The sequence below is a fragment of the Globicephala melas genome, chromosome 2 (genome assembly GCF_963455315.2).
Source record: "Globicephala melas chromosome 2, mGloMel1.2, whole genome shotgun sequence".
NCBI classification, from domain to species: domain Eukaryota; kingdom Metazoa; phylum Chordata; class Mammalia; order Artiodactyla; family Delphinidae; genus Globicephala; species Globicephala melas.
This window is the reverse complement of record NC_083315.2, coordinates 49,985,550-50,012,979: the sequence shown is the minus strand read 5'-3', so window position 1 is coordinate 50,012,979 and position 27,430 is coordinate 49,985,550. Positions and strand designations below refer to the sequence as shown.

Sequence of the window (27,430 nt, the reverse complement as noted above, 5' to 3'; positions counted from 1 at the left end):
ATAATTGTTTGCAGTATCTTTCAGTATCTTTGGGTTATGTAACCTCTTTCATTCTTAATATTGATAACTTGTGTTCTTCTCTTTTTCTTCAGTAACCTTGACTAGAAATTTAGCAGTTTTATTCATCTTTTTAAAAAAAACAGCCTTTGGTTTGATTCCTTTTCTCTACTGTCTTTCTGTTTTAAGTTTCGTTAATTTCTGCTCCTCATTTTTTTCTTTTCTTCTGGTTCCTTTTGGGTTAAGTTTGCTCTTCTTTCCCTAGTTTCTTAAAGTAAAAGCTTACTGATTTGGGAACTTCGTCTTTTCTTATATAAACGTTTAGTGCTATGAATTTCCCCTCTCAATGCTACCCTAGGTGGTCCCTAAAATTCTGATATGCTATAGGTATTTCAAATTTTCCCTTGAGATTTCCTCTTACACCCATGAGTTATTTAAAAGTATGTTATTTAATTTCTATATGTGGAGACTTTCCGGTTGTCTTCCTGTTATTGATTTTATTATGCTCAGAACCTGTAATTTGTATGATTGAAATTTGCTACGGTTTGTTTTATGGCACAGGATATGGTCTAAATTGCTGAATGTACCAAGTGCCCTTAAGAAGAATATGTGTTCTGCTATGTGAAGTGAAGTGTTCTATAACTGTCTCTTACATCAGGTTGGTTAATATTGCTCAGGTCACCTAAACCCCTAACTGATATTTCTGCCTACTTGTTCTATCAATTACTGACAGAAGAGTGTTGAAGGTTCCAACTACAATTGTGGATTTTTCTCTTCCACCTTTTAGTTGTATCAGTTTTTGCTTTATGTATTTTGAAGGTGTGCTGTTAGGTGCATACACATTAAAGATACTTATTTCTTGGAATATGGACTATGTAATATCCTTCTTTGTCCTTGATAATATTCCTTATTGTGAAGTCTACATTGCCTGAAATTAATATGACTACACTAGCTTTCTTTTGGTTAATGTTTGCATGGTATATTTTTTTCCATCCTTTTACCTATGTCTTTATATTTAAAGTGGATTCTTATGGACAGTGTACTGTATGATCTTCCTTTTTTAACCAATCTGACATTTTGTCTTTTAACTGATGTTTATGACCATGTTTACTTGTATAGTCGGATTAAAATCTACAATCTTGCTAGCTATATTTCATTTGTTCCATCTGTTCTTTATTATTCTCTTTTTCTCCCATTTCTTGGGCTACTGGAGCATATTTTATGTTTCTATTTTATCTCCTCTATTGACTTATTTATACCTCTTTTTATTTCCTATAGCTGTACTAGGGTTTACAATATACATCTTCAGTTAATTGGAGTTCACCTTCAAATATACACCTCATCATGTGTAAAGACCTACAACAGTATATTTCTAATCCCTCTGCCGTCATTTTATTTTTACATATGCTATAAACACAAAAGTCATTGCCACTATTTTTGCTTTAGAAAGCCAATTATCTTTTGGGGCAAGTAAGAAGAGGAAAAACACCCAGATCTTGGTTTCTAATATCATTCTCCAATAAAAGGAACCAAGGTTTCTCAGAGAAATGCCCGATTCCAGGACTGGGGCAGGAAATACACAAGATGAGCCTGGAGCATTCTGTAGTAACCAGAAAATAAAATAGTAACCCCCACTTTCCTCCCTGCCAAAAAAACCCCACAAAGATGAGGTACCTAAAAGAGGCACAGGAACCATTTGAACAGTCCTCAACAGCTAAAGCTGGAACAGTTTGAGCAACAGAATAAACTAATATTGGTATTGATAGAATCATATATTAACAGAATTTAGTATTATAACCCAAAGTATAAAATAAATGTCCATGAGTCCATATTAATATTCACTATAAATAAATGATTAAATAAATGAGAGAGAACAGATAAGTCACCTGTGCAGAAGAACTACAAATAATGTATGTAGATAGTCTGCCCTCAAGGAGGTAGGAGAATAACCCCCACTGCTCCTTAGGTGTGGGCCTTGTACAGTAACTTCCTTCTACAGAGGACAGTATGGGAAGGGGGAAAAGAGTAGCCAGTGAAATACTACACCAGCAAGATGACCAAAGTGATCAACAGTCATGTTGATAGTATGTACCCTTAATATAATGTGATGAAAATGGCACTTTAGTTCCACAGCCTTCCTCCCCCAAACACATATAACACCAGTCTAATCATGAGAAATACATCAGAAAAACCACAATTCAGGAACATTCTACAACATATCTGACCAATACTCAGAACTGTCAAGGTCATTAAAATCTTAGAAAAACTATCACAGCCAAGAAGAGCCTAAAGAGACATGACTACTAAATGCAATGTTGTATTCCTGGATTGGATTCCAGAACAGAAAAAGACATGGGGTTAACAACTAAGGGTATCCTAATAAAGTGTAGACTTTAGTTAATAATAATGTATCAATATGGATTCATTAGTTGTAACAAATGTACCATACTAATGTAAGATGTTAAGTCACAGGAAAAATTGGGTGTGCAGCATATGCGAACTTTCTGTACCACCTTTGCAATCTTTGTATAAATTTAAAACTGTTCTAAAATTAAAGTTTATCAAATGAAGGACAAAATGAATTTTATTTTATCTTCATTTATTCCATTTCCATTGTTCTTTATTTCTCTGTATAGACCCAAGAGTTTGCTGGTAGCATATTCCTTCTTCCAAAGGAAATCCTTTAACATTTCTTGTAGAGTATGTCTGCTGGCAATAAATTCCCACAATTTTTTTTTGAGAATGTTTTTATTTCTCTTTCATTTCTTGAAAGGTATTTTTGCTGGGTACAGAATTCTAGGTTGAAAGTTTTTTGGTTTTTGTTTTAATTTCAGCACTTTAGATTACTCCACTGTTTTGTAGCTTGCATAGTTTCTGAAAAGAAGTACGGTATAAATTCTTATCTTCATTCCTCTGTATATTTATGCGTCTCTTTTCCCTGGTTGCCTTTAAGATTTTCCTCTTTGTCTTCTGTTTTAGCAGTCTGAGTGTGTGTGTGTTTGGTGTTGGTTATTATTTCTTCAAACACATTTCTTCTGCTCTGTTCTCTCTCTCTTCTCTTTTTGGAATTCTAATTATAAACATGTTAAATCATCTGAAAAAGCCCCACAAATATTAGAGGCTTTGTTCTGTTTTTTTTTTGTTTGTTTTGATTCTTCTCTTTATATTTCAGTTTGGGTAATTCCTACTGACCTGAAGACCTGTAACAGGTCTTTCCTCCTGCTAGGCCTTTAGTACAGAGTTTGAGTTAATTTAATTAAGAACTGGGCTGGGTTTGAGCTTCACTGTTGCTATGGTTACCCTCAGTATATCCACCACAGGCCTCAAATCCCTCTGGTGGGAATGGAAGATTGGTTGGCTAGAGGTTTTTTGTTTATTTGTTTTTTCCCCAAAGACCGCTCATTCTCAGTTTTAAGCTTTCCCCTTTGTGCTGTGCATCAGGCTGCAGCCTTCTCAGAAATTCTGCCATGTTCATGACATTGTTCCTGCTCCTCCACCATGGGCTGAGAGAGTTTTCCTTTTCCATTTCCCCAGATACAATGGGAATTCACCAATGCCTAAGGATGACCATTTATGTCATTCATCTCCTCACAGATTAAGACTTCTGTTCCATAGGAGTGAAAGGGGAGAAGGATCCAGGCAAAACTTTTTGCCCCTAGTGCAGTGGCTGCTCTTCCCCTCTCTTCCCGTTGTACACCACAGAGGAGACTTTTTCAGGATATTCCCAATTTTTTCTGTGAGCACCCAGTGGGGTTCATGGAGAAAAAGCCTGCAAGAGGGCTTAAGACTCCCTACATAGCAGTCCCAGGGGTTTTACAGAGTCCTGCCAGTGAATACTTGGCCTCCAGCAATTCACCAATCACCCTAGCTTAACTCTTATTATCTGTGTCTTGCCCAGATAAAGTCAGTGCTCCAATGTCCTCTCCCTGCAGTATCTGTCTCTCCCTAGAGTCTAGGCCAGTTGTTTGCTCTGAAATCTCAGCACTACAATGTGTTCAAGGAAAACTATGAAATTGTTCGTCCAACATTTTTTCAGTGTAAGACTGGGAGCAAGTTTCCAATTTTCTGTATCTCCGAATGAAAAAGCACTTTGTTTTTTGACTTAAAGGGTTTTGATTCTGGCTCTCTTTTGTGCTACCCTGGACCAGTACTAACCTTCCCTTGGTTTCCTTATCTTACCTGCCAAGATCACTGTTTGAGAATCAAATGATACAATGCATATAAAGATGTTTGGGAATCTATAAATCATTATACAATGTAGAATTATTATCTAAAGCCTGATAGCATTACTTTCACTTAGCAAACAATCAAATGGCCAGTTTAGCAGCTGCATAGTAGGAAGACCACCTGACACATCACATTGATTGTTAGTAGTCAAACAGTTGCTAAAATCAGAATGGTTTTAAAACTTGCATATATATTCTAACTTTTTTCTATAGAAAGCTAAGGGGGGTAGACATATTTTCCTCTTCTTATAAACACAGGATTCAAAAGCAAATGAGGCTGGAACATTGTTAAGGGCTGGGGTGGGCAGACCTGTATTCTTATAAGAGTTAAATGGGAAGGTTATTTGAGAAGGAATAAACAAAAATTATGAGAACAACTCATCCAAGTTTTTATGCATTCTTTCCTATTCTACAATAGTTCTCTTTGGTATGTAGAATTTTCTAACAAATAATTTAGTATTTCTCTTATAGAAAAGTATGTGAAAAAATTACTCAAAGTATGCAGGGCACAGAGAAGAAGTACTTAAGTCAGGTTTAATTTATCAAATTGAGGATGAGATCTCTATGCAAAGATTCCAGTTTGGTAAATTAAAATTAACATAATAACTTCTCCATATTTAGCTTTAATTTTAAATAACCATTAGGTAGATTTATTTCCTGTTTTTTCATAATCTGATTCCTGTGTATTTAAAATAAACTTGTCTCTTCAAATGCTAATTTCAAATAGAAATACTTATTAGGAAAAGGTCTAGAGTCTATGGAAGTACAGTAAATTGCAAAGGAGAATATACACTATGTATAAAATACATGTTTTAAAGAATGAAACTGAAGAAAGGTTTAACATACCAGTGGAGGCATCATGCCCTTGCTTGAAGGGGGGATGACAACTCGAAGATCTGGTTTTCGACTGTTCATTCCAAGACTGCCACCACCTGGAGGAGGGGGAGACTTTGTAGGCATAACTTTGCCTAAACTATTTGCACCAGTAGTTCCAATCAAATTTGGAGAAGCTCTTGAGTTTACAAATCCATTCCCTGGAAAAAAGAAATGCCGTTCATTACCATGAAACGAGTCATTAAAATACTGTGGTACAAATATGATGCAAGTTTTCCCCAGTCCCAGTTTCAAGTGAATTTTATAATAAAACTCATGAATATCTAACCATGTCATCTTTGAATATTTTAAAAATAAGCAGAGAGTGAAGCAAGTCTGAAATACATATGAAGTTTAAGACTAATGCCACTTGTTTCCAGTCTTACTGCTTGGACCTGCTGACAGAAACTTAAAACACAAAATATGTTTCTAATGGGGCATCTCCTATTGGGGACCAAGATAATGGGGATATATAAGAAGATGCCTGAGACCAGCCTATTCATTCATTCTCACGACAACAAAGGCACTCCTACTAAGTTCTGGGCACAGAACTAGGTATCAGGGTATCTCCTTAACTGAAGCTTATTTAGCACTCAGCTCTAATGCCTTATTTTCACCAAGTACTTCTTCCTTATAGCTCTACCTGTACCTGTTCTGTTCTTTAACTACCATTAAGGTCTTCTTTAAGTATTTGTTATTTATCTGACTTCAATCAACTAATTCCTACTTTTTAACTTTCCCTAAAGAATTGTCTATCTTTCTTAGATAGGAAATAAGGAAAAGATACAGTGTGGTATAGGTTCTATTGTATATACACAGTACTTTTGGGCACCAGTTGAGATAGAAAATTAATGTAAGGGATCATCCCTATTTTCATGGATATTGCAGTCATTCTAGTCCTCCTCATGTGTAGCCATGTGGTTTGGGTAGGGCTGACTCCACTTCAATCCCCCTTGCCACAGATATTACAGTATATAGATGTTAATTTAAGGGCACCGAATAAAAGAAAACTTTGTTGGCTTAAGAATTCCACTCCTGGGAAGACATATGGGAACATATGTTTATGTATGACTGATTCACTTTGTTATAAAGCAGAAACTAACACACCATTGTAAAGCAATTATACCCCAATAAAGATGTTAAAAAAAAAAAAAAAAAAAGAATTCCACTCCTAGTGTTTATTACAAGCTGACCAAAAACAAAATATTCAGAATAGTGAACTAGAAGTTCCTGGAGGGCTGAAGAGGCCTCTTGAATTCTCTGGGTGGGACTCAGCATTCACACATCAATAGTAGTAACCATCTAAAATCAGACAACACAGAACTACCCTTACAATTTAGAAATAAACTTTTAAATGTCTATTAGGTGTAGAGCTCTATGCAGTGACGAAGTTATAGGAAGGGATTAAAAAAAAAACCCTACATGGTCTTCAAGCAGCTTTTCACCTAGTTAGCAATAACAGGCATACACCACAGAGACACGAAGATGTCAAAATTATACTTGAGATATGGGCAACACAATGAAATGTAACCACACAAAATTTACAAGGAAATAGAAAGCAAAGCACTGATACAGGCATGTGGGCTTTTAATTAGGGAAGGCTTTGTGGGATCAACTATTTAAGCAGTCTGAAAGGGCAAAAGATGACAGAAGGCAGGCATTATGAATAAATGTGAGAAAGATACACTAAAGCATGAATGAACAAAGTGTGACTAAGGAATGGTGGGGCAGATAAGCACAGAGTCCATGGCTTCAGCGACTGTTACAAGGAAAGGGCAGTTGTATTTATTCTGTTCTTTTCCTTCCAGTATAAAGCAAAAAAGACAACTTTAGAATCCTCCAAAAAGGACTTCCCTGGTGGCGAAGCAGTTAGGAATCTGCCTGCCAATGCAGGGGACATGGGTTCGAGCCCTGGTCCAGGAAGATCCTACATGCTGCGGAGCAACTAAGCCCATGCACCACAACTACTGAAGCCCATGTGCCTAGAGCCCGTGCTCTGCAACAAGAGAAGCCACTGCAAGAAGCCCATGCACTGCAACGAAGAGTAGACCCCGCTCACCGCAACTAGAGAGAGCCCACGTGCAGCAACGAAGACCCAATGCAGCCAAAAATAAATAAATTTTTAAAAAAAGGAATCCTCCAAAAATAAACAGACACCAGATATTACAAATATATATATACATGTCTGTGTTAAATACATGCAGGGACTAACCAAAACTAAGTTATCTGCTGTGTGCTTAACACCGGCCTAAAACCTCCCTAAAATCTCACCCTGAGGAGACTATTCTAAGAAGTGAAATGTAGTACAATGAGTACTGCAATGAGTTAATGACAAAAACCAATTATGTACTGCACATATTTTTCAGTTTAAGAGCTTTTGTATTGGGTTATCAGATCATTTTAATTCTATGAAAGTTTCTTGAATGGAAGAGAAATATTTAAACCCACTAAAATCCACATAGTGTTTGGCAGTTTATAAAACATTCTCAGGAACAGAATATATAACGAATAGGGTCAATTGATGAATAGATATGTAAATTCTAAAATTAAAAAATATTAACTAGAAAGAGATTAAGTTCTTGAAGTTCTGCTGAAGGAAATGAATGCTTCAGTATATTTGCTTATATAAGAGTTTGAAAAGATATGTTATTTAGGTGAATTATTTATAGGAGAAACTAAAAATTAATGTTTTGCTAATGTGATATAATCAACTTTGTTGGATCCTAACCAGAACATTTTCAAGGGACAAAGAAAACAGAGAAGTGAGGTGCAGCATTTAGGAACTGGCCTGTATCTCTTCAGCACTTGTCATTTAAAATGTTGGGATTCCAGATGATCAGTGCTTCTTTCCCCCTCCAACTTACTCTCACCCAATTCCTCTTGCTTTCTCCAAAACTTTTACCAAGTGACCTACCATTTTTAATTCATTATGTGATTTAATTTTGTTGTGGGGACTGATACTTCAGTTAACCTTATGAGGTTATTTCCTGCATTCTGCTTCCATTATCTTGAAGGGGTATGTATTAAATCTGGGCTGAATCTCCTTTCCACACCCCAGAAAGCAATTTCCTGCACTCTGTTAAGCTTCAGAAAGCAGTGCTGTTAAAAAAACAAGCTCTGCACTAGGCCATCCCCTGTGGAGCAGAGCTCATCCATGAATTGGGCAGAGGTTAACTGCTAAGCAAGTCATCTGGATATAAAATACTCATCAAATAATTTTATACAAAAACCTGAAGGTTTAACAGAAACCAGTAGAAAGTAAGTACAAATTAAAAATGCTTCTCTTAAATAATGGCATGAATGTGTGTTCTTAATTTCTCTGATAATATATAGAAGATTCTTATTTACTTGATTTGCACTCAAATCTGAAGGATAAAGCAGTATTTCCTCTCAAATACATTATAAGATGATGCAAAGGTGTAATTTAGAAAAACGCATTATTAAGAAGCACTAATGTGCTTTTCCCATGTGGAATCTATGATGCTTTTCAGCTAGACGTGGTACCATAGTAACCCATGAGAATCAAATTACAAGAGTGAAACGGGACCTAAAAGCACGATATTTCTGAGTATAAAGTCAGAGTCTGCAGCAGACGATTACAGGATGATGTAAGAGTTTGGTAACTTGCCAGATTGAAACAAGATAATCTTATATGCACCATTTGTTATTTTGTGGAGTGTAGTGATATACTTCCTAATGTGTGCCTTCTTACCTCCTGTTCATTTTTTATGACAAAAATGAAGATATTGTTGGGATAGACTTTTGAGGTATATACTTTAAGGATATAACTCATCTTGTCATAGCCTACAAATTTAGGAATAAAGTACTGATTCTAAATGAATAAACCCAATTTAATGTGACTTTTCAAGCTTTATGATAACTTATGCCCTGACACAAATGTGACAAAAATGCTTTTGAGCAAACTGCATACTAATGTTTCCAGAAACTTGACATAGCTGATCTTAATTATGGTCCTACAGCTCTAAGGCAAGTCATTCAATTATATCAATCTGGCTTCTATTTCAGAATATTGTGTCATCTGAAATACTGCACTGAAGTGGCTGGAAAGCACTCCCATGTTCTTAATACTACTCTTTTAGGGCTATTACTATGAATCTATTTGAGAAGTTGAACTGACATGCAAAGGATTTTGAAAATCTCAAAAGATTCTGAAAAATTCATCCAAAGCAAGGTTCAAGAATTAATTTTATCATATTTGACAAATTTTTCATACAATCTGACGAACTTTCAGCTGATTATTCAATAAATAGGTAAATAAATAACAATATACTTTAAAAGTCTATAAAATTATGTCATTTGTACAAAGAAGTGAATGAGTTTTCTAAAATTTAAAAAGACCATGGGTTTTAAAATCACTGATGACATATTTACTTGACTCAGTGGAAATTCCTATATGATGAACAACATGGATTCTGTCCATTAGAAACTTATGATCTAAAACAATCATGAGATTCTGGTTCTTCTGTATTCCCTCTCAATCTTTCCTATGTACACAGCCCCAAAGAGGCTACATGTCTCCTTCTCTTTCAGAGACTTCATGTATCCCCATGGCTTCAACCACTGCCTCAATATGACTCTTAAATCTGTAGTTCTGCTTTGTGTCTCCTAATTTCCAATCCACATGCAACTACCTGGTGGGCACTGTTCCCCAAATATGCTGCTGTCATTTCAAACTCAACCTGTTTTAAACACCTGTACTACTGTCATCCTCCATCACTTCCATCCCCACTTTCACAGAGCTATGAAGCTTTGCTATTCTTTCTTTATAATGCCTTTCTCCTTACCCATCTCTTCTTTTTAACTGCCACTGCCTCTGCTATAATGCAAATCCTTATTACCTTCACTCAACCCATATCAACTCCAAGAGCTTGCTGAGCTCTTTCTAGTCCAGTGTATTTTTTTCTCTTTCTCAACATGTTTTTAAAAAAGTGAAACTGCTGGATTTGGGCAATTTTACTTTATGCTTGTTCTTTGAAAAGAGGCCCAAAGTTAAAAAGAGTTCCCGAAGTCATCTGAATTACAGTATTATCTGAGTATTAAATGTAAATTCTCAGTAGAGAAATTTACCTAGTAAACCATAAGCAATAAGCAGATTGCCTCCATGAAAGATATATACAATCTACAATACATACAAAACTAGCAGGTTTTATTTGGACGATAACATAGATAAAATATAAAAAATCACTTTACAAGGAAAAAAACAAAAGAATGCTCAATTTACTATAATAATTTTATGACTATAGATGTACCATATCAATATAGCATCACAGAAAGTTCAGAAACTAGAAAACAGGAGGGAAAACACATACTTCCACTATTCTAACAAAACTATTACAATGATTTTGGATTTCTTCTTTTATCTTCCATGTGCATATTTTTTGCATAGTTTTAAATCACAACTAAAAATTGGAATTCAGTTGAAATTTTTAATTTACTTAATTTTTTTACTGTTGAATATGTTGATATTTTCCTGTTATTCCCTACTATAAATAAAGTTGCAATGAACCTTTGCATAGTCTGATTGATTTCCTTAGGAGAGATTCCTAGAAATGGGATTACTAGGCTTAGAGGAAAACAGGTTTTTATGACTACTGAAACATCTTGTCAAAAACTTTCCAGAACGACTGTTACTAATTTCCAATGCCACAAACACATAACCAGATCATCAGTTTCACCCACCTTCATCAGCTTTCCATGTCACAATAAAAGTGGTAATAGTTGGCAATTACTAGGTGGGGTTGTTGTGGTTTTTTTGCATTTTTATTTGAATCTCATGATTACTATCAACGATGAACATGCTTTTCAATTTTTAAAATACTAGTTGGGTTTCTTTTTTGAATTGTACATTTAAGTACATTAAATGCCTATTCATTTATCAAATATTCCCCTAGATGTGGCCTGTATTTTATTTCACTTTTTCTCTTAAGAATGAGAAAAATCTATTATCTCACATAAGACTTGGGGAAAAGTGGTTGCAGGCTCAGTGTCTTCAACAGCTCAACACAGAGGACCCAGTCTTTCCAGCTTTCCACTTTGCCATCCTCAGCTTGTTGGCCTGTCCTTTTATACTGACTCGCTTCATGATCTCAAGATGAAGCTGCATATCTAGCTGCCAATGTAGACAATAATGTTCAAAGATTCAAAACGCTGCCAAATCTTTGTGAGTGTGAATGTATGGGTGTGTGAACTTTCTTCTCTCTAGATTTCAGAATTAAGAGTATAACTACAATGTACATTACATTCTCATAGTTTTAAAAGTGCCTCCACATTTGTGATTATAATTATTTTATATCAAAGTATTATATTTATTTTAAAAACTTTTAATATAATACATATACAGAAAGATGTACAAAACAAAAACTTAAAAGATTAAGGATTTATCATATGAACCATGTAACCATAGAACCCCAAAGAATATTGCTAGTTTCTATAATTGGGCCCCAAAAATACTCCTATTGTTCCACCTACAAAGTGGCACATATCATGACTTTTACAGTAACTTCGTGTTTTTTATAGTTTTACCATCTACCTACACAGACATCCTTAAAACTATAGCTTTGCTCATCTGCTTTTCAAACTTTATGTAGATAGAATCATTTAGTATTTGCATCTATCTTCTTTCATTTGTATTAGTTTGGTGAAATTCATCCACGTTGTTGATTACTGCCATAGTTCCTTCATTTTCATTGCAGTACAGTATTACTTCATGTAAAGGTACTATCACATATTCATCCACTCTACTACTGACAGAAATCTGAATTATTTCTAGATGCTGGCTGTAACAAATAATGCCATGCACATTCTTTTACATATCTCTTGGTGCTCATGGTGCATATATGCATTTCTCTAGTATATAACTGTGAGAGAAAATGCTGGGTCATGGAATACACATATTTACAACTTTAGTAGATAATGTCAAAATGATTGCACCAATTTGTACTGCCATCATCAGTGTATGACAGTTTGGGCTTTTCCATACCCTTGTTAACACCTGGTATTATCTATTTTGCTTTAGCCGTTCTGGTGGGTACCTAATGCTGTCTGTGGTTTTAATTTTGCATTTCCTTGATTACTGAATCAAGCATCTTTTCACACATTTATTAGACACCTGGATAGCTTCTTTTGTGAAATGTCTGTGTTCTCATACACATAAAGACTTAAATTTCTCTTAAAGCACAGCTTTAACTGTATCCCACATGGGTTCTAAAGGGCTTCTTGAATCTATGGCTTGATGTGTTTTGTTAGGTTTGGAAAATTCTGTGATTATCTCTTCAAATACCACTTCTGGCCAATTTTCTCTCTTTTTGCCTCTGGGACTCCAATTTTAAGTATGTTAGACCTTCTTTCTCACTGTATCCTCTAGGTCTTACTCTTCTTTTGAATTATCCATCCTTTTATGTCTCAAAAATTCTGAATATTGTTCCTGTCTTTTAGTTCACCAATTCTCACTTTTGCTTTGTCTAATTTGTTATTAAACCCATCCTGTCAGTTCTTAATACTCTTACTTTTTTTAGTTCTAAAATGTCCATTTTTAAAGTTTCCAGTTCTCCGCCAAAATTCTTAATCTATTTTTTATCTTCCTGATACAGTAAATATTGTTATGTTAAAGTCAAAGTCTGTGCCTAATAACTCCAAGTTCTGGAGTTCCCAGGAGGCAGGTTCTACTGTCCATTTTTTTCCACAGGCTTTCATTTATGTTGTACTGCTCCTGACTGTGCCTAGTTAGTAATCTGCTTGTATGTCAAGTACAAATAATAAGGCCTGGGATGGTGTTTTACCCTTATATTATTTTTCTAAAGAGTATTTGCCTTCCCAGGCATCCTGGGGACCCTAACAATATATCACCATAATCTAACTTCAAGAAGTGGGATGATGCAAATAGGAGATGTAACTACTATGAGGGACTGATAACCTCTGATTCATGCTACTTCTAGGGTCCAGCCTTTTAGGGACTCAATCCAAAGTGAGAAGAATATACTAGGCCCTCCCAATTCTTTGTGGGCCCTGGGCTCACCTCTTTGAGTCTCTGTCTTTGTCATTCCCTGGATCTTGAGCCAATAATTCTTCATTACCTTATTAGCTCTGAAATGCTTTCAAGCAGATTTAAAAAAATACTCTGCCTAGCATTTCTAGTTGTCCTCAGAAAAAGAGTTGGTCCAAATGACCAAGTCTGCTCAAATGACCTGTCTTTCCCAAAATATGTTTTATATAACACTAATTCTGAAAGATGCTTTTTCATGAGGAAAATAAAAAGGAAGCGTTCTACTGTGAAATCGCTTTGAGTAACCATGTTTAAAGATTCACAAAACAGGTTAGCATTTTAAAGGCTCTGGTAAGTCCTACAGTAAAGAAACTGGTTTAGTTTTATTTAGCACAAGGTTTGCCAAACACATAGGTAAGTCCTTCTTTTCATATGGTTCCAGGAAACATACTTTGAAAAATGTAGATAAGAAATCATATCCACAGTTCTTAATATATTTTCTTCTAAATTTCTCTGGGAATTTAAAAATGTTTAATCTTTTCATTCATAAAGACTTTAGGCATAAAATTGAGTTTAAACTATTTTTCCAAACTACTAAACCAAAATGGCACCATTGTTGAAAATGGGCTAAAATACATTATTTGACTCTTCTTCACAAAAAAATAACGCTGGTCCGGGAGGATCCCATATGCCACAGAGCAACTAGGGCGTGTGCCACAACTACTGAGGCCGGCACGCCTGGAGCCCGTGCTCTGCAACAGGAGAGGCCACTGCCATGAGAGGCCTGCGCACCGCATCGAAGAGTGGCCCCCACTCGCCGCAACTGGAGAAAGCCCACGTGCCGCAATGAAGCCCCAACGCAGCCAAAAATAAAAATAAATTAATTAATTTAAAAAAAAAACAAAAAAACACTTCTAAAATACCTATGACAGGCCATTTATTTTGGGGCGGGGAGGGAAATTTACAGCAAGAAACACTTTAAACCCATGTATGCTATAAGTACTGCACAAAAATAATTACTTCCATTTGGTACCTGAATTAAGTGATACACGATGTCTAGTTAGTTGAATCTGAATTCTGAGGTGGCACATGTTAAAAAGCAGTTATAACAAAAATGTCACCTAGGATATAATCCAACCAAGCAGAATTACATCTAGCACAGGTTAAATAGGTATATAAGAGTATGAATCAGTGAAGAATCAAGACATTCGATCTTGATATAAGTCTGAGGTTATACTGTGTTATAAGATTGTTATAAGAAATAGATTTATCATAGAACTACCATACGACCCAGCAATCCCACTACTGGGCATATACCCTGAGAAAACCATAATTCAAAGAGTCATGTACCAAAATGTTCATTGCAGCTCTATTTACAATAGCCAGGACATGGAAGCAATCTAAGTGTCCATCAACAGATGAATGGATAAAGAAGATGTGGCACATATATACAATGGAATATTACTCAGCCATAAAAAGAAACGAAATTGAGTTATTTGTAGTGAGGTGGATGGACCTAGAGTCTGTCATACAGAGTGAAGTAAGTCAGAAAGAGAAAAACAAATACCGTATGCTAACACATATATATGGAATCCAAGGGAAAAAAAAAAGGTCATGAAGAACCTAGGGGTAAGACGGGAATAAAGGCACAGACCTACCAGAGAATGGACTTGAGGATATGGGGAGGGGGAAGGGTAAGCTGTGACAAAGTGAGAGAGTGGCATGGACATATATACACTACCAAACGTAAAATAGATAGCTAGTGGAAAGCAGCCGCATAGCACAGGGAGATCAGCTAGATGGTTTGTGACCACCTAGAGGGGTGGGATAGGGAGGGAGACGCAAGAGGGAAGAGATATAGGAACATATGTATATGTGTAACTGATTCACTTTGTTATAAAGCAGAAACTAACACACCATTGTAAAGCAATTATACTCCAATAAAGATGTTAAAAAAAAAAGAAATAGATTTATCTCTGTGTGGATGTAGTAATAGAAATAGACTTTTAAGTAACTCACTAAGCACTTAAATATTTTAATACTTACTTGAATCTTAAATTTTTATAAAAATTCATGTTCACTAATCATCATCATTAATGTGATTATTAACACTATTAGCACTAAACATACTAAAATAGTTGCCTATGACTGGGGAATGGAGGGTGTGGGGAGAGGAAGAGAATGGGAGTGGAATAGAGGTATAAAGGGAAAAGTGAATAACATTCTGAGAAATGCTTTGTGCAAACCATTGAATATGTGCCATGATCTGAGGAGTGTGACTAATGTGACCCTCCAAACCTGATGGCCTAGAAAGGGGGGAAGGAAGCTTACAAAAGAAGAAAGATAAATTTAAAAAAAAGAAATAAAAGCAACAGGATTAGATTATATGTAGAAGGTCAAATTAGGATGACAAAGTCTGAGTCTGAAATTACCAAAGGGAACACAGAAAATTGAACAAAGACAAAGTCTAGATTTATAGTTGCACGGCAGATAAGAAAGAATAGTATAAAAGCTTTAGGGAAGTGTGGAGAGTACAAAACCCAAAAAAGAACAAAAAGAGAACTGAAACACTTGTTTGATAGGAGGAAGAGCCATGTTTATCAAGCCAGAGCTATGAGGAAAAAAATAAAGGCAAAGGGAAAACACATTAGAAATCTTCAAATAGTTAAACCCCATTAAATAAAAATAACTTTGGAAATAACACCAAGAGCTAGTCAAAATTAACATTAAATAAAACAGAAATTATTGATTCCAGCCATAACCAGGTTGCAAAGTAGAAGGGAGAGCAAGATGCATAGTGCTGGAAGAATAAAAGCATATGGGAAGGGACTTTCCTGGTGGCGCAGTGGTTAAGAATCTGCCTGCCAATGCAGGGGACACAGGTTCGATCCTTGGTCCGGGAAGATCCCACAGGCTGCAGAGCAACTAAGCCCGTGCACCACAACTACTGAGCCTGCGCTCTAGAGCCCACGAGCCACAGCTACTGAAGCCCACGTGCCCTAGAGCCACACGCCAAAACAACTGAGCCAACATGCCACAACTACTGAAGCCCATGCACTCTAGGGCCCGCGTGCTGCAACTACTGAGCCCGTGTGCTGCAACTACTGAAGCCCGCACCCCTAGAGCCCATGCTCCACAACAAGAGAAGCCACCGCAATAAGAAGCCTGCGCACCACAACGAAGAGTGGCCCCCACTCGCTGCAACTAGAGAAAGCCCACATGCAGCAACAAAGACCCAATGCAGCCAAAAAAAAATATTTAAAAAAAAGCATATGGGAAAATGCAATATAAAAAGAGTATACGGGCACGTAAACAACTAAAATAGAGCTGAAAAGAAATAAACTATAAATATTAGGAAATACACATACAAGGATAGCAGTCCTAATGTATAACTGGTAAGACCTTAATGAATTTTTCCACATTTAATTATCTGTTAATAAAATATCCCACAACAGGTCTTATCTGTTTAATTCCATTAAAACAGCAATTAATACAATGCCAGATACAATTAGGTATTTATTCCTACTTTAGGTCACTACATGTTTTGTAACTTGTCTCACTCAATAATGTCCATTTATTTCTTTCTCATCATTTTAAATTATTCAATCATCTCCAAAATTTTCTTAAGGCAGAAGCTCCTCACATTTTTGGAATAAATGGGTTGAATATATGTAATAGGGAATTTTTCCTATAAGTGATCTGTTTTCAGATGTGTCTTTGAACACACAATATCTAGAAGCAGGGAGGGAATTACTGCCCTTGTTTTCAGATAAAAATGATGATAACTGTGATTATCACAGATAAAGAGACCAAGACGACTAAATGTGATGATAATCCAAAGGGCCACAGTTATTCTTGTGACTCTTTGACATACATGCCATGTTTTTGTAATGTTAAGATCACAATCTATCTTTACCAGCACTTCAGGGCTAGGCAGACAGACACATTTATGACATGTTTAAACTGCTAGTCATCTTGGCACGGGTCCCAAAGCAAAAGAGCCAATCTGGCAGCAACCACAACAAAATGTGAATGTTCTACATGTGACTACCAAAACAGATCCTTCAGAGACAAACTTCTCAATTCTCTTTGTGTCTCTAGAAGTAGGCCCACCATTTCTTCCTATTGCAATTTCTCTGAAAACATTTCACACAATTGTAAGATACAGCAGTCTGCTAACAGTCTAACTCTGGTAAGGATAGATGACACAGAAAGCTTCTCCATAAGAAACTGTCTTGATGTAAAAATTGTATTAAGGCAATTTAGTCTTTAGAAAAGAACAATGTCTGCTATGAAGGAGGCACTCAATAAATATTTGAATGAATGAGTAACTGAAAGTAAGGCCAAGGTATGAGGAATAACACAGGGATATGAAAAAATGTTAAGTATTAGTGAAAGCACTAATTAAACAAAGCGCAAAGGGACATGTCTACTCTAGTCATATATCCCCATATTTTCCTCTTCATTTGGCAGAAGGCCTTGTTTGAGGTAAAATATTCCTTTTATCTCAGATAGGACAGATGCTTACAAAGTAAAACAGTAGGAATTCACTCACCCACTGGGCTGCTTCCAGCTCCATTTGGCACTGTGAGGTCTGAAGTGCTCAACATCCCACCTAACAACATTAGAGAGAGGAGAGAGGGAATGTGAATTGGCTCTCCTTATCTGAGTAAAAAGGAATTGAACAGAGGTAACTCTCACTCCATTCCTAAAAAACACAAAAATAAAAACTAGCCCAGTTTGAATTTGGCGTTAACGTGTAATATGACGTAGTCAAATATACAGTCACTCGCCTATCAAGCTCTGGACATGTCTGTCTTCTTGTGTATCAATACCAAATGGTGCATATTGATAAGAATGGGGGGAGTGCTAATGGAATGCTATAAAATCTAGGAATAATGGGAGAGGAGACACTGCATTACACACAGTGATGCAGTAAATGCACCGAAAATTTCTGCTGAATTAATGAACAAATCAGACAGGGGGAGATGGAGAAAACGCTCTAACTCCAATCAGGTGAGTCATCTCTCCACATTTTTAACACGAATGGCTCACCCTCAATTTTAAATCTTTGCCCATGATATCCTAAATAAATTTTCTGCCTGTCTAGTATGGCTTTCCCATGATAAGGAAAGCTTTCCCAGGATAAGGAAAGCTTTATTTGTTCCACAAAGCCTAGTACAAGGCTAGAGCCACAGATTTTCAAAATAATACTTTAAAACGGAGGCAATTATGTAGTAGTGACTCTTTGCTCATCAAAGCAATAAAATTAAGAGTAGCAGAATAAGAAACTGTTTATGTTAGCAATTAGATTTTTCTTTCTTTTAAAGAATCGGAAGAATAAATATCAGGACATACCTGCACTGCCAGTACTTGGTGGTCTCTGAGGGGCTCCAGGGGATACATTTCTATGTAATGTGGCTTGAGGTGGAGAGAGCATGTTTGAATCTGCTAATGTTGAGCTGGCTGCCAAAGATGGGGACACAAGTGAACTCCCTGGGTTAGTGTAGGACAAAGCACTAGGGCTGGTCACAGGGACTGTGACAGACATTGAGAAGTTTTGAGGTGGCAAACCGGGCTGTAAATAAAGAAAAAGGAAGAGAAAACTGTTAGTTTCATTTTCATCTATATTAAATTTGATAACTTACGAACTTTAATTTGATAAGGTAACACTAGTTACTAAAAGCAGAGGATGGGGATAGGTTCTTACTAAATCAATTTGCAGGTTTAAGCTATTTTCTTTACAATTATATTTGGACGTGAGAATGTTTAACATGAACATTTTCAATTTCCATTTTTTATATATTAATACATATATACTAGTATAATGTATATATTATGTATTTCAAATATTCAGAGATGAAAATGAAAGGTCAGAACCTGATATCAGAGTTGTGTTGTCGTTTACACATTATAAAATACATCATTGTTACCAAGAAAGCATAAATTAGCACTTAAATGCAAATCAGTTTAGTAACATTACATTTCTATTGGGAGATTCCAAATATAACAAAAGGGGAAAAGTATGTACATATATTATAAACTTCATACATCAAGTTTGCCCTGGTCTGATTTAATTCACTAACATTCTTAATGGACAAAACTAAAAAAAAAAAAAATCACGTTTTATATATATAACACAATGCAATGAGTATAATAAAAATGTAAAAAAAAAACTAAACAAAATTAACTACTGGCAAGTTATCTTTAAACTGTATAAAGATTAAATTACAAATATTGTTATCTTATTTCCCTCCAAAATATTCCATAGTTCCTTAAAAATAATATCTTCTATTTTCCTCTTGCATTTCCTCCATAGACCACTTATACTTGTCAACCATGATAAATAACAATCCTCTTTATAATTTAAAGTGAGAGAAAATAGAAAACTTTCCTCTCCCTACATTTTAAAACAGTGATTTGCAAAGTAAGGTAACACTGCTAATTCAAAGTTGAAAGAATGTTAATAATTATGTACTTTATTCAATAGTTTATTTCAGGTAGAAAATAACTCATTAAAAAGTATAAAACAATGGATACATGATAAAATGTTTTCAAAGGTAAAGCAATTTTACTTAAACAATGCTTTTGCAGCTTAACATTAACTGCAAGGTCACCAACATCCATATGAGTTCAAAAGGGATTTTTTTTTCAGTTGTTTTGTTTCTTAAGAATGGTATTAGCACAAAAAATACCTCCTTAAATCTGTTTTCCATGGGCTTCTTCTTATAGCATAGGACTACTTTGAAGAAATAATCCATGATGCATACTTTAGGGCACAGTTTTAAAAGAATTAACTCTGGTAATGAAAGAAATATCAGCATTGGAACCAATTTGTTCCACAAAGCCTACAACACATATGTAGTATTCTGGATATGTATCCAGAATAACTGTCTTAAGCAGCTCTTGCTAGTGGTGCTTCAATGAGAACTCTCTGAAGAACTATCAAAGGAGTATGAACTCAAAGAAGTACTGTTTCACTACGGTTAAATGTGTGAGCATGGAAAAACTTTAAACCAACTATTTGTTTTGTAACCAGTTTAAGAACACTGCTTCCTTAAATTAAAATCGAGCCAAGGCTGTCTTCCTCAATACCTACAGTGTTAAGAAAAGAATAGGAATTTGGAGGTACTGTCACCAAATTGTTTGGGGACATTAACAAAGAGCCAAATAGTAAGCTACTATTACAGCAACTGTATAAAATAATTAAAGATAATTTTGAAACGCCACATTTTATAATAAATCCAGCCATTTTACATTTTATAGTCTCAAGATCTACTTAAGTACATGTAATATTTTAAAAGTTATCGGAGGGAGAGGGAAGTCTCATATGCACCCTATATTTAAAATCATGGAAATGTAAACCTGGAAGGGACCTTAAAAAACTATGTGAGCCAACTCACTCACTTTACAGATGATGAAATTGGAATCCAGGATGTTTAGGATAGGATGCCCTATCCAAAGACATGGGGACAGTAAGTAGCAGAGCTTGTATTAGGATGTTTTCTCTTCACTTCTATGTTTAAGACACTCAAGATCGAAGATGTACCATTGTAAGATTTATGCAATTTTATTTTGAAGTTCTATAAAACCAAAAGAAATTAATAAAATACTTTTCCCCCTTCTACTTACTGCTGTCATCACCCACTACGAAAATAAACAAGATGTGTTGTCTATCTCTTCATGCACAAGATAAGATCACAAACCATACTTTAGTACTCACTGCGATTTTATGATTCCGCATCATATTATCAAATTCCTCATTAATTTTTTTATATTTTTCTTCTGTATGTGGAGTTAGCACATAGGAAGTATCAGGGTCTGGGCTGTCGCACCCTCTGTGTTCCTTCTTGTTCAGAGCCTAAATAATGAAGTTAACAAAAAGGATCAACAAATAAAAAGTAGAGGTAAAATAAAAGTACTTACAGGGCCTCGTTTGAAAATAAAATCACTATCTTCATTTAGTTTGCTGAATCTGTCCTCCGAGAGTGGACTGTGCTCAAAGTAATCGTCAGCATCAGGGCTCTCACAACCATTAAGGCCTTTCTTTCTTAAAGTCTGAAATACAATTGGAAAATTCACACACAAATGATACTAACTTGCCATGAGTTTTTTCTGTAAAATCTATTATGAGAGCACAGACTGAATGAACTGGGTAATACAAGAGCCACTGAAATGGTTTTAAATGATCACAATGCACTCTAAGTCTTCAAATAAAGTAAACCTTAGATATAAGCAAAATTATGTTCCCATTATACATTAAGAGAAAAGGAATATTTATATATTTGGATTCTTCCTTTCCTAACTTCCTAGAGAATACTAAATTACTCACTGCTCTGACAGTTACAATCCAAATCTGATTACAGCCTGATCAACATATCTGATAGGATCAATGAGTGTGAGACCCCGAAATACAAATATATCAAGATGATATATATATATAAAGTTACCTTTATAAAATGAACATTTCAGCAACTTCATCTACTGACATTCCTTTCTGCCTGAGAGTTTATCCCATTCAACAGAAAGAATAGGCTCAATATCCCAATAATTTCATTCCTAATTTGTTCTTAAATACTGTGATTTTACTACATAACTCTGAAGTATAAAAACTCGAATACTTATTTACATATGACAGTAATGACCCTTTCCTACCTAGAATGTACGTATCGTTAGTGACTTCACATATCTTTAAATTTTGTAAAAAAAACTAATTCAGCATGATCTTTTCCACACTTTGCTAGCTCTTTCTACAGAGTGCCTTCATGGATTGATTTAGTCCACTGAATTGACTTTCTGGAGAATTTTCTTTAGTGTTATCAAAGTATCCCCTGGACCATATTGACTCTTTTCCTTTCTTCTTACTTTGGGGTACAAATTGGTTGGTTTTCTGAGTTTTAATTTTTTTAATTAAAATCATCACAAAATGACTTGTTTAGTATTTAAAAGAATACACTTAAAACCAAGGGCTTGATAATCTATAGAATATTAATTCACTTACAGACTAAGTTTTTAAAAATCCTGATGGGTCTTATTTTAAAGTAGAATTTTGGGGTTCAACAACTTAGATAGCTTTGAGACTTGCTGATTTTCCAGCCAACCACAGAGGAGTTTTAGGAAGTTAAAATTCTCCAAGTAAGCCTACCTATTTAGGTTAAGAAATATTTGAACAATAGATTAGTACTAGATGAGTGCATTTGTAAATGATTATTTATATTAGATTTAAGGTATATTTTAAATTAATTCATAATAATAGATCTTGGTATCCTTTAAAACATGATTTACAATAATTATGAACGCTATTTTACTCTTTTTTTTTTCTTGAAAGAACATAAACACAATACATTAAGATTTGAGAATTTTTTAATTTCTCTGAAGTCTATTTTAAAATTTCACTTCACTCGATTTTTTTTTTTTTTGCATGCTTAAAGGATCATAAGAAATCAGTGGTATAGCTGTGTTAGCTTCTCAAATTGCTTGGCATGCACTAGGAATCCCATACACAATGCCTGAAACTCCCACCACAACACAATCACTAAACATGAGCATACAGCAAACACTACACCTATTTCCCCAATATCAGCCCCATGGCTCTAAGTTCTATGGGTCTAAGTAATCACATGAACTTTTATGTGTACTTAGCCATAAAAGGTCCTGTTGTTTAGAACTAAAAGGTGGACACGTATCCTCCCCCATTCGTAGTAGCAAGTTCTGCTTGCCAAAGCTCTGCAACTTGCTATCAGCAATGAAGATGTTAACACTCAGAATACTGGAACACAGTGAACTCTTATAACCAACACAGCTCTAGAAACAGAACAAATATAGTAGTCGCCTACACACAGATTTTATCATGAAGCTGATTTATTCTAGCCTGAAATCTCTGGATATTTTCCCCTCATATTCATATATCTTAAGACTAAGTAATTCACAGCCTTGCTCTTCCACTAATAGCAATCACCAAGTATGGTCTCTGAACATTTTTAAATTACAGAAGAAAAAGAATATGGCCTTTGTTTAGTAATTACACAAAAGTTTTATCCTACAACAGTAGGGTTAACTCTACTTGTACCCAAGAGGAAGAATAGTGCTCTGGTATCTCCAGCTCTGCAAGTCTTCACTTTAGAGGGGGTTCCTGTCATTGTGAGAGAATTTAAGAGGCTGTATCAGCTCTGCAGATAACAAGCTAATGTACCTCTGTTGGATATCCAACTTGTGTCTTCTTATCACAAGAATATGAAGAGTTGTTTTGAGGACCCAACTACCATAAAAAGACTTTTTCTGTCTTCTTTATCTTACCACATAGCATAATAGTAAAAGTTTCTCCTGTGTCACTGGTACTAACAAGTGGAATGCTGTATCTATTAACAAGGCCAGGCGAGGCATATAAGAAACAGGCTAGCTTCAGTTTTCTTATGTGCTTCAAGTTAGCCACAATAAAAACACTTGCTCAATGAAGAAAACAGTCTGAAAGGTCACCACTAAGGAGGAATCTGCTTTTAAGTGGGAAAATATTCAAGAGTATTAGCACTGTGCACTCCCTATAGCTATTACTGATGATTATAATGTTCCACTCTTAAGTAAACAGGACTTTAAAAGTACTTTATTCTTGTACATGTGATTGACAGTTTTTCAGTGCCATTATGGCAAACTTAAGGGGGAAACTCCATAGTGCCAAAATAATTTCATATTTCAGGGGCGTATACCATTTAAGTTGATGTATCCCAGTTGCTTTTCTTAAATAACTGTATTCTGAAACACAGATTATGAATTGCTAAAGGGACCAGTGGTGATGAACAATTAAATTATTAATCAGTTTAAGCTGACTTGATACAACCAGTTCTGTGTCCTTCAAATCAGTGTTCCAAACATGTTTAAAGATTCTAACTAGCAAGCTTACATGAAATCATAAAATTAGTATACCTACAATTTTCATTAGTCCATTTCTATAGAAAACAGAAATTTTATTTTTGGAGGGTCAGTTAAACATGTTTAAAAAGACAATCATTTCTACTTGTCACAACAAAGTTAAACTCTGTTAGGATTTTAATAGCCTTTCTTTTTGTGATTTTGGGAAATTTTACATAGGTTTTAAATAATGAATGCCCTTAGCTAACATTTACCTTCAACATTAGTTACATAGAGACAAATTGTGAAAAAATTTTAAATGGATCAAAAAATAATTGCTAAGTGTCTTTAATCTAAAACAATGCATCTGTTAGGACACATCCTCCCAGGTTATCTGATTCTTTGTGGTTTGTGCCTGTCTTCAAGCTATTTTACAACTCTGTAGATAGAAGTTTATTTGTAGAAAGCTGATAGTAATGCAAATAATTAGTGTCTATAGACACGCAAATAGATTGTCTGAAGGAGGTTTCAACTGACCTCTTTCCTCACTGTGGAAGATGTCAATTTTGCACCTATGAAGAAAATTCATTTTGTCTTCTTGATGGGCTTATGCATTTCTCTAATCTTTGGATTTACCTTTAACCAGTTGCAACATTTTATTCTTGTTCCCTGAGTAATTAATGAGTTAAAAGTATTGACTCATGTTCATTTTATAGCTGCCTAAGAATCATGATTTTACCTTTTCTGAAAAAAAATTAACAGTTGTAAGAGTGAAACCACCCTTGACTCGTGATTCATAGCAGATCCAAACTCAGGGGAAAAGTCTGCTCTTGTTAGAACTTAGTATTGGATTGTATATCGGTTTTTAAAGAAAAAAGCAATGTGCTGTTTGTTATTTAAAATTTTTGAAAATATTTAATTGTCTGATTAATAATCTGTACTAATTTATTATGGTATCAAAAATTAAGGAAATATGATCAGAGAAGGATTATGACCTTTCAATTCTCTTCAAGAAGGACAATAATCCTTAATTTTTGTGACAATTCATAAATGAAATATTATTCATATCACAGTATTAAGAGTGTAACCATCTAAAACTGCAAACCCCACAATCTCTTGAAACAGGGTTCCTCTCCATCTGAAGCTAACGAGTTCCAAAGTAAAATTCAAGCTGTTGGGGAAGAGTAGGTAATGTTTTGCCTGTAAGCATTTCCAGGGAGAAGGGATCCCTACATGACATCTAAACTTTCTGAGCTGGATACGCCCAAATTAAACTTACAAGTAAGAGGATGTTTTCTTTTTGGTTTTGGTATTAATTAAATCAGTTTTACCCAAATGAAGAGTAACTTAAAGACTTCTACCTACTGATTAAAGACCTCATAGGTAGAAAGGCTCTTAAATTTAAGATTTCTATACCAACTTAAGGAAAAACATTAAAAAACTGAAATTTAGTGGGTATCCTGGCTAGAACTTCCATTTAGGTTACATCCATCTTTATTCTTTGACTAGGTTATTTTACAATTCTGTAGAGATGGATATCAGTTTAAAAGTATCAGAAAACTCACAGTAACTGCAAATAATTCCTGTTCACAGAAATTGTTTTCTGTGGAATGTCACTGATTATCACATTGTGGATACTGACCAATTTTTGCTTCCCCATGTATTGGGTTGGCCAAAAAGTTTGTTCAGCTTTTTCCATAACATCTTACAGAAAAACCGGAAAGAACTTTTTGGCCAACCCAAAAAAATTCATTTCAGCATTCTTTACTGATGTGTGGTATTCTGAGTTCTTCTTTGAACTGGCTGTGACATCTTACTGGTTCACTCATTAATTAATTAAAATATTTGACACATGTTCACTTTATAGTTGAATTAGAGTAATGATTTTATACCTTCTTCCAAATCTAATCTGAAACTTTGAAGACCTACAGTCCCAACTGACTACTGTACATTTTCATTTGGAAATTTGGCTAATATCTCTATTTCAGTTTAACCAAGATGGAACTCATTATCTTTTATTAAATAGATCCCCTTTTTGGACTTAGCTATTCTAGTCAACACAGCAAGCAATCTTGCTGTTCACTCTTTGTTCTCTCCCCACATTAACATGGAATTCCAAATTTTGTAGATTATTATTTCCATTTCCACTGACTATATATCCTCCTTCTCTTTTCTCTCTCTTCTCATTTGTCCCTTAAATTGTTACAGATTCAGTTCTCCTCAATACTTTGTACTTGTCACCTTTGTTTTAGATCTTTGATGGCTCTCTGTGATCTAAAAGCAGTAGCCTCTAAACTTTCTAGATTATCCACCCCATCTGTAAAAATATTTCACGCACAGCCCCCAATATATGCATACAATGAAAAAATTATATGCATGAATGTCAATCTTTTCAAATATTAACATGCCATATCTTAGGATGAAATATAATTTCCATTATTTTCTCCCTGAACCCTAGTAGTTTTATACATCTTACATCCCTCCTGAAATAACAGATGTAGAGTACAAAATCAAAGTTCCTTAGCCTAACTGCAAGTCACCTAACAGTCTCTTACTTTTTTTTTTCCTTCCCCATTTTTATGCTTCCTGAAACCTGACCCAGACAAAGTGGTCAAAATTATTGTCCTAACAGGCACAAAAATCCCTTCACTGATGTCACCCCACTTGTTTGAAACCCTGTCTTCTCTCTTATTTGTATGACTATTTTATAGCTCACTATGGCCTAGTTTGAACTCCATCTTTCCATGAAATTTTCTTCCCCTGCTGCTTCCTAGGCTGAAATTTTAAGAGCACTTACTCTATAGAGCATTCGTGTAATACAGGCAAAATTGTATTTACTTATCTTCCGTATATTTTCTGTATTCTTGAACTAATTTATGAACTTTCAAATCAAAGACCAAAGTCTAGATTGCTTTACATTTTCAGAGTCTAGACAAACAAGGTGCTACACACACATGAAATAAGTATTTATTAATACTTGCACAATAAAAAAAAAACATAGCAAAGGAGAGATCAGGATGGTCTCTGATGTTATTTCAGGTGTCTTCTAAAACATAAAATTATGGATTTGTTATAATATACTTAAATAATAAGGCAATCCAGAAACATTAGTTTGAACTAGGTTGATCCACAGAAATCCTTGATAGTTGACTGCTTCTGAACTACAAAAATACCATTTCATATGTATAATTTCATATATAAGTTTAACTTACAATAGCCTATACTCTGAAAGCTGCTGGGATATTCTCCAGTGGGTTTTTGGATAGGAAAGATTAGAATTGGTAGTGCAAGAAGACTTCTTATTTTGAATGTACAGTTAGCTATAATCAACTAAGAGCCAAAGATTCTGATTCTGGATCTTATTTTGAACACAGAAGGCTGAAGTATAAAGCTGGAAATCTAAAAACCAAAAGCTTGACTTTTCTTAATTAAGGGAAACTCCATGACATCTATAGAGGATCAACCCAGTTTAAAAAAAAAAAAAAAT

General features: G+C 35.0%; 1 protein-coding gene across 14 annotated transcripts in view; it reads right to left on the bottom strand.

Moving 5' to 3' along the window:
• Positions 1-27,430, bottom strand: part of MEF2A (myocyte enhancer factor 2A) — a 181,045-nt gene that overhangs the window by 31,499 nt on the left and 122,116 nt on the right. For 7 of the 14 annotated variants that reach the window (XM_070044859.1, XM_030873125.2, XM_030873124.2 and 4 more), the window contains 4 exons: positions 20,822-20,959; positions 18,457-18,676; positions 17,654-17,713; positions 5,070-5,257 (listed from right to left, as the gene is read on the bottom strand). In XM_070044859.1, coding sequence (XP_069900960.1) covers positions 5,070-5,257; positions 17,654-17,713; positions 18,457-18,676; positions 20,822-20,959 — 606 coding nt within the window. Of the gene's footprint in view, positions 1-5,069; positions 5,258-17,653; positions 17,714-18,456; positions 18,677-20,821; positions 20,960-21,024; positions 21,157-27,430 lie in introns of all 14 variants that reach the window. The other 7 variants (XM_030873131.2, XM_030873129.3, XM_060293904.1 and 4 more) reach the window with 4 other exon arrangements.